Below are 16,522 nucleotides of genomic sequence, written 5' to 3' on the forward strand. Positions count from 1 at the left end.
TGTGTGTGTGTGTGTAATTTGAAGGTGGGTCAAGGTTCTTGGTTTTGCATATACATAGCCAGCCTCTTTTGTTGAATTGCCTTTCTTTGGATTGGATAGCTTTTGCACCTTTGACCAAAAGCAAATGACTATTTCTGAGCTCTCTATTTTATCCTGTTCACCTCCTTTTCAATCCCCAAGCTATGACCACATTGTCTTGATTACTGCAGCTTTAAAGTAAGTCTAAAAGCCAGTGTGGGTAACTTATATAATTTTGCTCTTCTTTTGCAGAATTAAAAAAAATTCTAGATCCTTAGCATTTCTCTATAAAATTTAGAACTCACTTGTTAATTTTTATTTTTTAAAGAGCCTGCTAGAAGTTTGGTTGTGATTTTACTGAATTTACACATGAATTTAAAAGAATTGATATCAACAATATTGAGTCTTCGTGTTGCATCTCTATATTAATTTAGATCTTTAATTTCTATCAACAATGTTTTGTAGTTTACAGTGTACAGCTCTCAGATGTCTTTGCTTAGATGTATTTCTACATATTTAATGCTTTCAGTGCTCTTGTAAGCAGAATTGTTTTTTATTATTTCATTTTTCTATTGTGAGGTCTTAATCTACGGATTTATCTATTGTTTCATAGATTACTTAGAGATGTTCATCAGCAAGTATTGGCAGTTGTATATCTTTCTTTCTAGTCATTATTCCTTTTATTTCTATGCTTTATTGTAATGGCTAGGAACTCCAGTACAATCTGAGTAGAAATAGAAGAGTTGGCAATATTACAGTATCCCTGATCTTAAGGGAAAAGTGATAAATATTGAATGATTAATATTATATTGCCAATAGACTTGTCATTTGCGTACTTTATGAGATTAAGATAGCTTCCTGAGAAGTTTACTGAAAGCATTTCATCTGTATCCATTGAAATGTCCATACGGTAATTTACACGGATTGATATTTGAATGTTAAACCATATTTGCATCCCTGTGATAAAACTCTCTTTGCTGTATACAGTTCACGAAGATTTTCTTAAGGATTTTGACACCATGTTAATGATAGATATTATTCTGCATTTTTAGTTTTGTGTGTGTGATGTCTTTGTCACATATTTAATATTAAGAGGTGAATTGGGAAGTGTTCTTAAAAATGAATTGGGAAGTGTTCTCTCTTCCTATATTTTCTGAAGAATGTTATTTTTAGATTGTTGAATAGAATTCACGAATGAAACTACCTTGAGGGACATTTTGTGTGTATGTGTGTGGAGGAGGTTTTATGATTACAAATTCAATTTTATTGAGAGGGTTATTCAGATTTTCTATTTCATTTTATGTCAGTTTTAAATTGTAATTTACAAGGAAAATGTATATTTCTCGTATGTTGTCAAATTTTTGGTATAAAGTATTTCATAATATTCTCTGATTATTCTTTTAATATCTGTGGTACCTTAAATGATAATCTTTTTATAATTTCTAATATTGGTAATCTGAGTTCTCCCTCTTTTTTTTCTTGACAAATCTAAAGAGGTTTATCAATTTGTTGATCTTTTTAAATAACCACCCTTTGAATTTGTTTATTATTGCTACTGTCTGTTTATTTCACTGAATCCATCTATTATCTTTATTATTTAATTTATTCCACTTATTTAGTGTTTACTTTTTTATGCAAACATTTGATCTTTTTGTCATAGTATTTAAAATATTTAAAACCATGACATTTCCTTCAAGCATTAATTTAGATGCAATTCAAACACCTTGACGTCTTTTATTTTTATTATCATTCCTTTCAAAATATTGTCTAATTTCTTTTAAGATTTCTTCTTTGATTCATGGATTATTTAAGAGTGGGTTATTTAATTTCCAATATTTGGTAGTTTTTACATACCCTTTCTCAAGCTTTGTATGATATCATTTTTAAAAACATGTATTGCAATTTGTTTTATGGCCAAACCTATGTTCTAATTTGTTAAACATACCTTGAAAAGAATATGTATTTTGCAGTTACTGGGTGAAGTGCTCTGTAAACAACAATTAGGACAAAGTGGTTGATAGGATTATTTAGATCTTCTATTTTCACTTATATTACTTGTTTATCTGTTCTGTCAACTGCTGAGGGAGGAATGTCAAAACATTCAATTATGATTTGGAATTGTTTATCTTTTCAATTTTTAAAATATTTTCTTCATGTTTTGGAAGCTTAGCTATTAGGTTATACACATGTACTATTATTTTTTCTTTATGGTGAATTTACTCTTTTATCATTATGCCATTATGGAATGCCCGTCTTTTTGGGAACTGTACTCTACCTGATATCAATACAGCTTAGCTCCGCATTCACATATTTACTGTTTCCATAATGTACTATTTTTCATGCCAACCTACCTGTGCCTTAACATTTAAAATGTGTCTCTTGTAAGATGGCAAGTAGTTGAGTTCTGCCTTTTTAGTGGATTCTGACAATCTGATTTCTAATTGGAAAGTTTAATCCATTAACATTTAATGTCATGAATGATATGGTTGTATTTAATATTGAATTTCTGTTTGCCTCTGATTTTGTTCCTCTGGTTTTCTCTTCCTGCCCTTCTTTGGATCTTTGAATTATTTGATTTCTTTTTTACTCTTATCTACTGGCTTTTTGTTTATCGATTGTTTTTATAGCAATATCTCTCTGCTTTAGTTTAAAGCTTTTGTTTTAGAGGTTACAATATTTACAGTTAATATTGTATAATTTCACGTAAAATGTAAAAACTTTGCAATCATGTTAAATCCATATCTATGTACATATGATACATATATCTTAATACATATTAACCCAACAGCTGTATATTTAGATAAAACATATATAGTATATACATTTATACATATGATACATATACATCACAATTTTTTGCATTAATTTTGGCGCTTAAGGCAAGAAGATTTTTACTTAGATAATATTTTCTCTAGGTTCTTCTCAAAATGATGCCTTGTTAAAACTGCCAGAATCTTTTACCATCTTTATCAAACCATGAAATCTAGGTAGAAAGGCTTTTCATGTGACTGGGATTGATTTTGCTTATTTGCTTTTAGCATAAGAGGATCTTGCTGAGAAGTGAAAGCAGCCTAGAGCCTTCACTCTCACATAATAGGTTTTATCTGCTAACTTTTTAGAATAAGTGAATCTCACTACCTCTCTGCCCTCTTCTCCAGGCAGTTCCTAGCCTCAGATTACAGTGAGACATACTACTCCACAAAAGGAGAGCAGATCACCAAGCATCCTCAGATCATGGTATCTTATGGGACCTTCCTATGTCTCTTCTCTGAAACTATTGTTTCCTCGTATGATTTTTAAATCCCATCCTAGCTTTACAAGCAGCTTCAGAAAGTGTTACATCAGAAATTACTCCTGCATTGACTACCATCACTGAATGATTCTAGAACAGAAACTATGACATTCTGACCTCTAAAGGAGATTGATCACTGCCTAACAAGCAAATCAATGACTGCTAATGTATTTTCCTTTACCACACTGACTTCTATGTACCCAAAATGGGGTTAAGTCTGGAGGAAGGGTAAAGCAGGACACCAGAGAAGTATAAGGTACCATGATGGAATAGTAATTAAGCTAAAGGATAAAACTTCAAGACATGAAACAAGTTTAAAACCTCCATCTAACTGACCCTTACGGGAGTCAAATCCTCTTGCCCTGTCCTTCTGATGCACCAACACTGAGTCCTCTCCTTGTTCATTAATCATGAATATTATTCCAATGGATATGAGTTCTATTTTTATATTTATTCCCCTTTACAGAACATGCCCACTGCAGCCTTCTAGCCAAGGATGACTTTATTCTCTTCTATTAAATGTATACTTTTAAACCATATTGCCTCTGTTTAAGGCAGCTATCAACTATGAAATCTCAGTCATAATACAATCTTTGTAAAATAGAACAGTAAGAAAACTGGGTAACATTCTTTTATACAGTGAGTGGTTGTTCGTCTGTGAGAGTCTGCGGTCCAGGACCATGGAAAGTGTCACACATAGGCAGGAGCTGAACATAAGGAACTGATGGAAAGAGAAATTATTTGGCGGAATCACCATGGATGGAACACCCAGTAGGGAGTAATAAAGATACCAACTTGATCGAAGCAGAGAGGCAGGAGACAAAGCCACGAGGGGACCTGGTTGGAGAGTGAGACCTAATTTCTGCGATCATCAAAAATTTTGACTTTATTTCATAGGCAACTGGGGGAAATTTATAATAATAGCACAGGAGGGGTAGTCTGATAGGATTTTAAGATGGATTAAAAAAGTAATATTTCAAAGGAAAAGGGTCACATTTCTGAGGTTAGCATCAACTAATAGACTCTTAAATTTGTGAAAGAAGAATTCATACACTGCTTCACACAAAGTAATCATGCAATTAAAATAAAAGGCTTCTAAAGTAGCTTCGAAATTTTCCAATGAAAGAATGCAATGAATGAATGCATGAATGAATGCAGAAATGAACATAAGTGTAGTTTGTGAAAATGAAATAATGATGTATTGTGAACGTAAAATATGTAGGTATTAATATTTATATAATATCAATACATGTACTTACATCAGTAGCCTCTTCATCTATTTTAGGATCACTGTTTTTACCAAGGATCCATCATACATGAATTTGATTGTGCTGCCAATATCAGCACATGTAACGGTCTGAGGTATGCACCATATCTTTCTACCTTTATGAGTTTTCCTATGAATTTTCAAAGACATTCACTTCTCTTTTCTTTTTAAGACCTTTAAATAGAAAAATTAATGGAAAAAAGCTACTGTATATTTTCAGCATGAGGATCCACTCCAGCCCCTTGTTTATGTTCATTTTTGAAAAAAAGATGTAAAGCACAGCCCTAAGCAAGACAAGTTTTTCAGTATATGATCAAGGGATTCAGAGTTGGAAGGTGACTGGAACTCATCCAGCCTGTCCTCTCATGTTACAGATCAGGATACTGACATCAGAGACTTGCTCCTGAGCATTCATTTTGCTGGTGGTTGAACTCTGTCCAAAAACCAGGCCTCCTAATTTGTAGGCCTGTGAATTCCCACTGCATCACACCACAACGCTTCACAGCTTTTTACTAAATTAGGCAGTGTTTCCAGACTCTGGAAAGTAAAAAATGTCAGAAGTAAAGCCTATATTGTTGTCTCTAGATCTTGGGCTCAAGGACAAAGGAAGAAGATGTGGGGTGGCAAAGAGTAAAGAGCAAGAAACCTGTGTCTTCATTTTTGAGGATTTTACTTGAGTAGGTCCCAGAATTTTAAAGAATGAGAAACCCTTTAATGACACAATTACCACATAATAGTGTCTGTACCTTCATATATTTACTCTGTAATTAATGAATGATGGACATGAAAATTCACAAAATTTTTGCAAGAACTCACACTTGCCAGAGGTCCTCAACCCTGGGTGGGAATTGTTACTCTACCTATGCTTCAAAGGAGAGGTTGGGCTGTTAAACTTCTGAAAATCCAGATGAGCTGACTCTTAGAAAAGTTATTGAGTCAAAGGTTACATGCCATCTCACCTCTTTGTCTCTCAGAATACCTGGCTACATGCTTACATGAGGCCTTGACTCTGCAGTTTCCCTTTCTTGAAAAGGCAAACTCCATAAAGTGGAACAGAGAAATATTGTGTAAGTAATGTAGCAGTAAAATGAAAGAGATCTTAAAGAGACAGTTGTATTCCCAATTTCCACAGGGGGTTCTTCAGGGTGAGTGACCGAAGGTACCTCATTGAACCAGTGAAATATTCAGATGAAGGAGAACATGTGGTGTTCAAGTATAAACCCCAGATGCAGCAACCTGCCGATTATTCCTGTACAGAGCTCAATTTTACCAGGACAGCTGTTCCAAATGACAATACTAAATCCATGGAAGACTCCAAAATGGAAGTGAGTGCCTTATTTTTAAATTATCTTTATCCCAAGTCAAATGCCTCTTACTTTCTTACTGATCTCAAGAGAGAGATTATGAGCCCAATTAATGAAGTGTATAGGCTGCCTGAATCTGAATCTTCATTGTTTGAAATCTGAAATGTCAAACTTTTGTTTTTGTTATCTATACAGAAAGTGTTCATTCCCTACAGCAAATCCCAGTTTGTCTCATCAGTTTCTAAGAAGGGGCATATCTACAATCCTACATATAGATTTATAGTATTAGGGCTATAAGTGGTTGGAAAGAATGAAATTTACATCTTGAAATCTCTCTTAGATATTGTCTTTTCTTTCCTTGTCTTTCCTGCCACTTTTTTGGGAGGAGCTGTTGATGATAAGCCAGGTTATCCCCCTTTCATCACGCCAAATATTCTAATTGTTAAGGTGGAATTTCTAGTAGAATGAAGGCACAATGATAGTCCTCCATATTTTAGGCTTTTCTATACTTGTTCATATCAACTTAAATCCCCTCTACATGTTAGCCTTTAAGATGTGTGAGTGTTTATTTTCTTCACATATCCATGGTGTAGACTGTGTCTGAAACTTACTAGATGCCTAATAGATGGGGTTTTTTGATTGAATAAATCAATAAATAAATGATTACTTAGTTCAGAAAAGAATGACAGTCAAATATTTGAACAATATGCCTCTGGTTTATATTCAAGAGCATATGCATGTACCTCAATGCATGACACTGAAAGCTGAAAACTTAGAATTTCTTGGTATTGTGTTTTATAAAATAAAAGATCTATAATTAACAACTTTCATATGTTTCCTTGGAATTGACACTCCCATAAAGGGAGACTGGGAGATAGAAGAGGAGTAGAAGGAATACAGTCACTCCTGTTGGCCAGTTATATGTCTTGCTCTCAACTGTAAATGGTCCTTTTACATGAGCTTACTTAGTAAGCATTTACTTTGTAAATTAAAAAAAAACCCTAAATGTTAAAAACTGGATTCATGATTCTTTGTTTATAATCCTTATTTTACCTGAAAGACTAAACAAAAATAAAAAGGGTAATAAAATATGGAATGTTGTTTCAGGTTTACTAGAATCTGATGCATAGAACCACACGTTTTAATAATATAGTGGGTTTTATTTACCTACATTTCTAGAATTATTAGATATACTCCTGCATGTCAACTTCCAATAATACTAACATTTCTCACCTTGAAAATTTTAGCTTAAAATGTTAAGATAAGAGACATTAACCGTACTTCATTCAATTTTCCATAAATTTCCAGAGTATGGAAAAGGAAAAGTATATTGAACTGTTCATTGTTGCTGATGATAACATGGTAAGTTTTCAGAGAAACATTTGCTCCCCATTCATTCTTATAAAACTATAGTTGTGATTTTTAACAAAGAGAAAGTAGTATTTCAATCAGAATTCCATTCCAGGTTCCATGTTCTGTTTTTAGCTTCCCCAAACAGGCATATATAAGAGATGATAATGTCCTTTGGCAGTACAGCAGACTAAGCCAAAATAGAACCTCCCTCCACATCATGAACATACGGAACTGATGAACAAATTCAAAAAATTGAAAATATGTTCACCATCTATAGTTGAGCTAAAAAAAACACAGAAAATCTCCAAGTGCTAAAAATGAGGCAGAGAATCTCCATCGAAACAGTAACTAAAATTCAAAGGCATGGTGACACAACACACAGTATACAGAATATATTGCCTAAGGCCCAGAGCCACAAAGGGCTGTCCCATCTCTGAAAGGAAACTGGAAAAGCTCTCTAGTGAAACTGCAGAGAGAAAGGAAACGTTTTGTTTGTCTGCCTGTAGCAATGGGCAGGGAAAATGCTATGCATGAGAAAACAAAATCCTAAGCCTGTGTCCTGCACTGATGTGGAGCATGACATACTTTTCTTTAGATACAGAAATGCCACGCCAAGCTTTCAACAAAAAAACTGATCAGAAATTCGGTAAACTGCTAGACTCCACGTCAAAAATGCCCTATAATCATAATCCAAGGTAAAACTAATCACACGAGGAAGAGTCAACCAACATAATGAAAAGAAGAATGAGCTCTCCAAGAACTGCAAATCATCCAACGATATTTCAGATTATACATCTTACAGCAGAGTATAAAAAGATATACAACAACAACAAAAAACATGGTTACAGGGTAAGAAGGGTTGTTTTTTACATCTCTATTAGAAAATTTTAGGCTAAGCAGGGAAAAAATTCAACAAAAATAGAAAAGATTTGAACCACATAAATATAGGTTTGATCTAATCAATTGATGGATGTATACTGCAACCAGAAAAAAGACAATATGTATTCATTTCAAGTTCAAACAAAACATTTTCAAGAATTAAACTGACATTTTGCCACAAAGGAAGTAAAACAGATAGGAAAGATATATATGGAGAAGATCACGCTTTTTTTTAACCACAACCAAACTGGAAGGTATAACAAAAAAATTGTTAAACTAGACTACAAAACGAAAATTGATTTGGAAACTAAAAGAAAAATACATTGCCAAATATTAATTGACTAAACAAGTCAAATCTGAAAGTATGAAATATTTATAATAGCAAAAAGAAAACATTAGTTGAGATAAATTTTTCTAGATGCAGGTGGCATAACAGTAATTAGAAGGACATTTATAGACAAACATTTATATTAAAAAAGAAAGAAATTTAATGAATTAAGAGTCTAACTGGAAAAGTTAGAACATAAACACAGAATAAAACCACAAAAGAGAAGGAAAAATAATTTTAAGAATGAGTAAAATTGATAAAAAGCACAAGACAAAAAGAAACAAAGTCAAATGCTAGTCCCTTGGAAAGATAAATGAAATAGAGGAACTTCTGACAATACTTATTAAGACAAAAATAGAAGTACAAATAAAATTAGGAATGAAAGAAAAACATAACTATAAATATAGGAAAGGTTATATGTATATCATTAAAAAATATATGTACAACCTTGTGCCAATAAATTTATGAGTAGAAGAATGTAGTACAATGTTAAGAAGCTGACTTGAGAAGAAATAGGAAACTCCAAAAAGAATGTTACATAGTTTTAAAGTTAAACAAGTAGTCCACAATCTACTGACAAATAACTAGGCTCAGATGAGTTTAAAGACAAATTTTACCAAAATTTATTGTAACAGAAAACCCCATCTTTTATACACTGTTTTCAAGAATAGGAAACATTCTTCACACATTTCATAGTTATTATAACGTTCATATTAGTTATCTACTGCTGTGTAACAAACTACCCAAAACTTAGTGTGGGTCATTTATACAGTTGCAGTAATCTGGTGTTTCCACTGGGCTGGCTGGATGGTGTAACCTGGCCTTAGCCACTTGTCTGGTACATAGTGTTGGGTTTGGCCCACGTGTCCCAAGTAGACAAGCCCGTTCTTCTGGTATTATAGCTGGGCATCAAAACATCATGAGAGACCAGGCTTCAATGTACAAGAGCTTTTCAAGCTTCTGCTTATAGGACACTTATAAATGTCTTATTAACTAAAGTCATATGGCCAAGTCTAGAATCAATGGTTGAGGGAACCACACATCGGTGCAGATACCCGGAAGAGTGATTCCTTAAGGGTCATTACCATAACAACCTATGATGATACTGTTAACAAGTCCAGACAAGAAAGTAAAATTATAAGCCAATCTCACTTACAAATATGACTGCAAATACCCTAAAAATATTTGCAAACCCAATCCAGCACATATCAAAAGAAAAAGTGTGCATAACAATGAAGGTTTACTCTAGTAATGCAATGGATTTGATGATTAAGAGGACATTTATGGGCCTATCAGGAATAGTTTCAGTAGAATAGTGGCATTTAAATCAATGAGTAGTAAGTTGAGGAGTGGGTAGGAAATGAAAATTAAAGGGATTCTAATGTAATATCTTTGGGGGTATTCAGATATTTAAGATAACAGGCGAGCAATGGAATGTTAACTATAGGATAATTGCAGCATTCAGAAAAGGCATTTTTTAAATTATTATTATAAAAGAAGCTTGACCACTTGCATGTATCTCTATGGGATACCTTATGTTATTTATTTTTTTTTTTTTTGCGGTACGCGGGCCTCTCCGGTTGCGAAGCACAGGCTCCGGACGCGCAGGCTCCGGACGCGCAGGCTCAGCGGCCATGGCTCACAGGCCCAGCCTCTCCACCGCATGCGGGATCTTCCCAGACCGGGGCACGAACTCGTGTCCCCTGCATCGGCAGGCAGACTCTCAACAACTGCGCCACCAGGGAAGCCCACCTTATGTTATTATTAAGTGTATTTTATTAGGTCTAAACTGATAATGTTGAGAACAAGTACAAATAGGGAATCCATTTGTAAGAAGAGAACAACATAGAAAATTAGCTGGAGCAGGAAACTGCTTTGTCTTCTTAGCCTTTTCCTGGAGAGAAAGGAGGGGAAACCACAATTTCTTGTCCCTCTCCATCCTATCCCTGGCTCCAGGTCCTTGATTACATGCTCCTTAGTTTGTAGCCACCATGGATACAGGAGTGCGGACAAAGTTGTTTTTTGCAATATAATGGTTGCTGTGGAGCTTTAGTAAGTTTTGTTATGAATATGGACTCTAAAGCACACTTATCAGTTGGTTTAATAAATCAACGTAATGTAATATATTTAATGTGAAGAGGGAACAGAGTCATAAAGAAAACCTTAAAGTAGTGCCAAGGTGAAGCATGACTTTTGAAACTGCTATATCTAGTTACTTTATATAAAACATGTTATTTCTGCATAAGTTGCCCAGATATTTTAGCCCTCTGGAAGGAAAGCCAATGAATTTTTTTCTTCGAAATATCTCATGATGTTGAATTTTTATTCAACTCCTATGATTAATGAGTATTGATTTGATGTCTATATTTCCAGTATCGCAAGAATAATCACCCTAACAAACTGAGGAATCGAGTTTGGGGAATGGTCAATTTTGTCAACATGGTAAGATTTGATACAGTCTGAATCAAGCCAAAAACACAAATGGAAAGAAACTTTTAGGATAGATCTCTGCTGGATTTTTGTAGTAATACTGATATTAAGACAGCCCAAAACATAACAGTTCACCAAGTAGTCCAGCAAAATTCCATTGAAAAAAAAATCACAGCAACAAATGCATCATAGCTCTAAGTTTTTGGTTTTCTAAGTAAATGACACTTAATATTTACATAAGTTTCAAATATTGGTCACTATCACAAAATTTATAAAGCAATGTCCAAAGATTTGAATACCCATCATGAGTAGATCAAATCCACTATTTTAAATCACTCTTCCATGACCTCTGCATAGCAAAAAGTCTTTCAAGCTATAATTTATTGCCCATGTTTAGACAGAGAAATCAGGGGAAATATTTCTGTAAAATTCACTAAAATGATTAATTCGTCTAACATGAAATGAACTAGTATCCTGTCAAAGAAGCAAGACTGTGAATTATACACATCTTTTTAAAGCTGACTCCTTCCGACCAGCTCCATTACCAGGATAAAGAGGCCCCAAAGAAAGACACTGTAAGAAATCGCTCCTTTAGATCAGTGGTTTTTGCATTCACCAGCTGAAGGACATTTGATCTTTTTCTAGTTTTTCACTAGGATGTTTGGGGCCTGAATCAGACCTGAGTGCACTGAATTCCCAGGGTAGATGAGGCCACCAGTTTTGCTCCGCAGATGGGGGAAGCCACGGGCTGAACTCTGTTCAAGTTCCGCAGTTGAATGGGCTATGTAGCGTCTCACAGTGAGGGTCCCTGGTCAGACAGGCTGAAGTCTATATTCAGCAATGAGCAGGGCTGCAAATTAAATTCCCTGCTTGGGCACAGCAGGAGAAGCAGCCCTGAAACTGGTAAAGCTCTTTGTTTGCTGCCTTAACTCAAGCTGACCCCAAGTTTCCCAGCTGAATAGGAGTACTGGCTTTGCTTGCAGACTACTGGCTCTGTCTGCCCTTCTCTCAGCTTGAGCACCGCTGGGATGCATATCTTTCAGGTGTTCTCACCAGCCCTTCGGGTCAGATGGGGCTGGAAAACAGTCTCCACAGTGCGCGAGGCTGTCTCAGCCCCCTAGCATGGGCAGGAGGCGGAGGAATTGCTTCAGGGTACTCTCAATTTCCCAAACAGGACTGGAGGGGCTGAGAGCTACCATTAGCCTTGGATATAAATGAATCCCTTTCCTGGGCATAGTGGGGAGCTCCCACACCCAGTACTGGCTTTGCTCTGGGGGTGATCTCAAGTGCTGCTTCTCCTGTTTCTTGTATCTTGCAATTGTCTTTATTACTCCTCTAACACTGACCCAAATATAAGACTCTAACTCTCTCCTTGGGGTCCCATCTCCAAGATTGTTGCACATTGCTGAACTTTTACTAAAGATTTTCAGTTCAGACTGGGGGCTCATACCACAAACAATTTAAAGTAGCACAGTCTAAAAGTCCTTGACTCTTCCCGTCATATCTCTTCTTACTGGCCCTTTATCCTCCACACTCATTATTTCACTGCATCCTTTCTCACTTTACTTTCATGTCTTCACCTCTTTTGTCTCAGAAATTCCAAAGTTCTTTCTCAACAACCTTCCAAATATGTATATCCAAACCCATCCAAGCATTCTGTAGATAAAATATGGCTTTATTTTATAGGATATTTTTTCACTAGAAGAGAATACATCCATAGAATAACAAATATTGTTCCCATTTGCACTTGAATCCAGTTTTATGGACCTAAAGCCCACCCACGAATGTAGAGAATTCAAAGGTTAAAAAAATTATCTTGCTTGGTGGGACCTAATTCATAAGGTTTATTCCACAATACGATCAGAGCCAAAAGGAATGGACATCTAGTTAGGTTTGAGATCATGATTTAACTAAAGGTCGGCTTGGTGCTTTGTGACAGCCTGGAGGGGTGGGATAGGGAGGGTGGGAGGGAGGGAGACGCAAGAGGGAAGAGATATGGGAACATATGTATATGTATAACTGATTCACTTTGTTATAAAGCAGAAACTAACACACCATTGTAAAGCAATTATACCCCAATAAAGATGTTAAAAAAAAAAAAAGTTTATGAGAACCATAGTTCTCACGGTTATGAAATGACTTAAACTCTTAAACTCTTTTGTCGTGGCATCAAAGTACCTATCAACTAGGTGTTTACAAAAGCAGATGGGAGTAGGGGTGAGAATCCTTGGGCTACAACTATTTCTGTCTGTTTTGAGGCTTTGAGCAATCCCCAATAAGATTTCTTACACAACAAAGTAGTTCCAAAAATCAAACATGGGGAACAAACATGAAAGCTAAGCTATGGGTTTTTGAAAACAATATCAACTTTCTAATCTGCTACAGAACAAACTCATGACCTAAGTAGAGAGATGAATAAAGAACATTCATTCCATTATGTGCCACTGTTCATAAATTCATATTTTCAGGTCAGGTATAATCTCAGAGCTTTAGTAAATTATTTATTTTAGACATATCCTGAGCCCAGTGTATGTAAGGATTATAATAGTTCAAGGAGAATCAGGTGTTTTTGGTCAAGTTTCTTTGTTGGACACGGCAATTCACCCAGTATCTGGACGATTCAACTCTACATTCTGCTTCAATACAACTGTTTGTAAAATGAGGTCTAAACTTTTGCTTATGTACTTCTCACATTAAAATTACTTTTTTTAATGTAAAGGAATATAGCCATGATAAAGGATCCTTCTGCAACTTGACATTGTGAAAAATTATTTCTCCTTTGAACAGATTTATAAAACCTTGGACATTCAAGTGACATTAGTTGGCCTTGAAATATGGACGAATGGAGACAAAATAGGTATAGATTCTAAAATAGAAACGACCTTATTACGTTTTTCGGCTTGGCAAGAAATAATCCTTTAAAAGAGGAAGAATTTTGATCATGTTATGTTACTCAGGTATGTCGCTGCTCTATTTTCCTGCACATCTTAGGTGGATTATTAAAAAAGAAAACAAAACAAATAAACCAAAATACTTTTTAAAGCAGCTGATTTTTGGATAAAAGCCACAGGAACAAAAATGTTATGTGTAGCTATACAGAACATTTCCAGGTGAGCTTGTAAATAACCTTTCTTCCTAATAATGATTAATATCAGAAATGAAAACCCTGAAATATTCATGTTGCTGGGCAGAGTTGAAAATGTCATTAGGTAAGCAAAGCACCCTTAGAATCCATTTACTTTACTTATCAGCATCCAATTTGAACTCTCTTCAGCCTTCCATGCCATCCCATTTCAACACTGCACCGAAACCCACCTTTCTGAGAAAGCACTTCATTTTCTGGACATTTTCCCTCAACAGAGTGTGCGCATCCAGACCAGCTCTTCAAGAGCATCTATACTTAAGATAACAGATTATTAATCTGATAAATTAAACCTGCCACAGCTTTAATGTTCCTAAGTAAAGGGTTGGATTTTTCTGTAATACTAGGTCATTAATTCCTTAAAAGGGGGGCTATTTTTACCACTTTGTCATTCAAAATACCTAGTACACTATTCAGCCTATAGGAAAATGATAAATTATGGTGGAACTGATCTGACATCAACTTTGTGTTTCACATAGTCCTGTCATCATAAGGAATGTTAAATTAGGGAAGAACAAATTTGAAGCAGTGGAGTCTTTTAGCATCTCTTTTGATGTCCTTAAAGCTACTATATAAGAGTGGTATCCACTTTAACTATTTCATCTACCTATATTACCAGTATTTCTCCTAAAGTCTACAAACATAGCCTGCAAATATGCTTTCTATCGTTATCTAAATGTTAACTTTCAGTCTGAACTCAGAACTGTGAAGCTTCCAATGCCCATAGTCAGAGGTCAGGTTCAGCCCTTTGGCAGACTGATGAGTGAACCAGACCTCCAAATATCATTTCTGATTTTCATATCCAGGATGGTCCACAACACATATCTCCAGGGGAGTAGTGGTTGGGTTCAGATATTCACGTACTACTGTGCCCCAAAATTATGGAGATACAGTAAAATATTATCATGACCTTCACAGCAGGCAAGATTAGCTCTATTTGCCTATTCCTTGGATGTATGTCTTAAAATACTTAATAAATTAGCCTAGGAAAATTAACTTGGTATAAGTAGACAATCTTTTACTTCCATGTGTGTCTCTTACTCTGAGCAGTAGCTTCACCACCAATAGTATGTCTACAAATAGAGATTTGGGGGAGTGCTACTAAATGACTTTAAAATGTAGGGGCAGAAACATATCAGTAGTGAAGAAAGAAATACAGCATATCTCCTTGATCAGAAAAGTTAAACACTGAAAGGGGTCATCTAGCCTGACTAGCTTTCTTGTATTTGAACCGTCTCTATTATACTCTACGTACGGCCCTTCAGCCTATGATAGTTCTTTTTAAAGTGGTCCAACTCTAAATATTCTTCTTGAAAGCATATGAAATTTGGCTCCCTTTAATATACACATGTACATCTGTCTTTTTAGATAACCCAGGAATAGACCTGTTTTCACATGACAAGTGTTTTAAATGTTTGATTATACTTATCAAATCCTCTATGAGTTTCTACGGTTGATTAATTTTTTTGTTTTAATTTTCCACCACGGCAAATTAATCGTGGTGTTGAGTCCATTCACTATGTTGCATTTTACCCTCTGAACACTTTAAACTTTTTTGGTTTTTTAAGTGGTGTTATCCAAAGTTGAGTGTAGGGCAAACTAAAGTCAAGTCAAATGGACTCTGACCTTATTATTATTTTTGGGGGGAAAGTACTCTTTTATGATTTCAACTCAAGACTACATTGACTTTCTCAATGCCTCTAAAATACCACAGGTTTAAAATGAGCTTCATATCAACCAAGGTCATCCTCAATTCCAGAACTCCAGTGCCAAGGCACTAGCATTGGGGGGGTTCACTGCACTTCAGTGTTTGTGTTAACTGAACTACGAGTTTATTTATATCACGTTCATAGTGGAAAGTGACTCTAAGCACATGCACAAGGAACTTCCTATTCAGGGGGTATATGCCTGCCCTATTATTCCTCCAGTGTCGTTAAGGTGGGCTGTGTTTTATTTATGTTGTATTACTTAATCAAAATGCTTACCTTAGATTTCTGTAATCTTCTGTGTCCTATTGAAAGGGACCATGTATGCATCCTGTCATACATTCCCACCAAAATGTCACGATGAAACTGTCATGTTTCCGTTATTAAATGGGAAATGTTTTATTAAAAACTATAGATAAATAATGAAGATAAACCAGTGTTTTCCGAGTTTATATGAATGTCATACACAAATTAACCTACAAAGATTAGGAAATCTCTTTTGCATATTAAATATAGTTACTTATAAGGACACGTGATGTACATAAAACTTGATGGCTGGTTTAGCAAGTAAGGATAATTGTTCTTATGTGGAAAATATCATACCTAGATGGCTTTACCATTCACTTTCAAAAAGCCTAAAACCTACATACTGCTGACTCCCCTTGTTTACCTGATCCTTTCCCAAGTCACTACACTTCTAGTAAATGCTGCCCAAATAACACTAAGACATTCTTTAAGATATCAAGGTTTGAAAGGAAAAAAAAAAAAAAGGATATGCACAAAGACTATGAAAATACATTACA

General features: G+C 35.2%; 1 protein-coding gene across 1 annotated transcript in view; it reads left to right on the plus strand.

Annotated features, from left to right (window-relative positions):
• Positions 1-16,522, plus strand: part of ADAM7 (ADAM metallopeptidase domain 7) — a 173,251-nt gene that overhangs the window by 7,671 nt on the left and 149,058 nt on the right. Inside the window, 7 exon segments of the mRNA XM_027087951.1 lie at positions 3,138-3,255; positions 4,596-4,672; positions 5,710-5,902; positions 7,190-7,243; positions 10,815-10,883; positions 13,659-13,828; positions 15,867-15,958. Of these exon segments, the coding sequence (XP_026943752.1) occupies positions 3,138-3,255; positions 4,596-4,672; positions 5,710-5,902; positions 7,190-7,243; positions 10,815-10,883; positions 13,659-13,828; positions 15,867-15,958 (773 nt within the window).

Source organism: Aethalodelphis obliquidens, unplaced genomic scaffold (assembly GCF_003676395.1).
Source record: "Aethalodelphis obliquidens isolate GAN/ISIS:26980383/991018 unplaced genomic scaffold, ASM367639v1 scaffold61, whole genome shotgun sequence".
Taxonomy (NCBI): domain Eukaryota; kingdom Metazoa; phylum Chordata; class Mammalia; order Artiodactyla; family Delphinidae; genus Aethalodelphis; species Aethalodelphis obliquidens.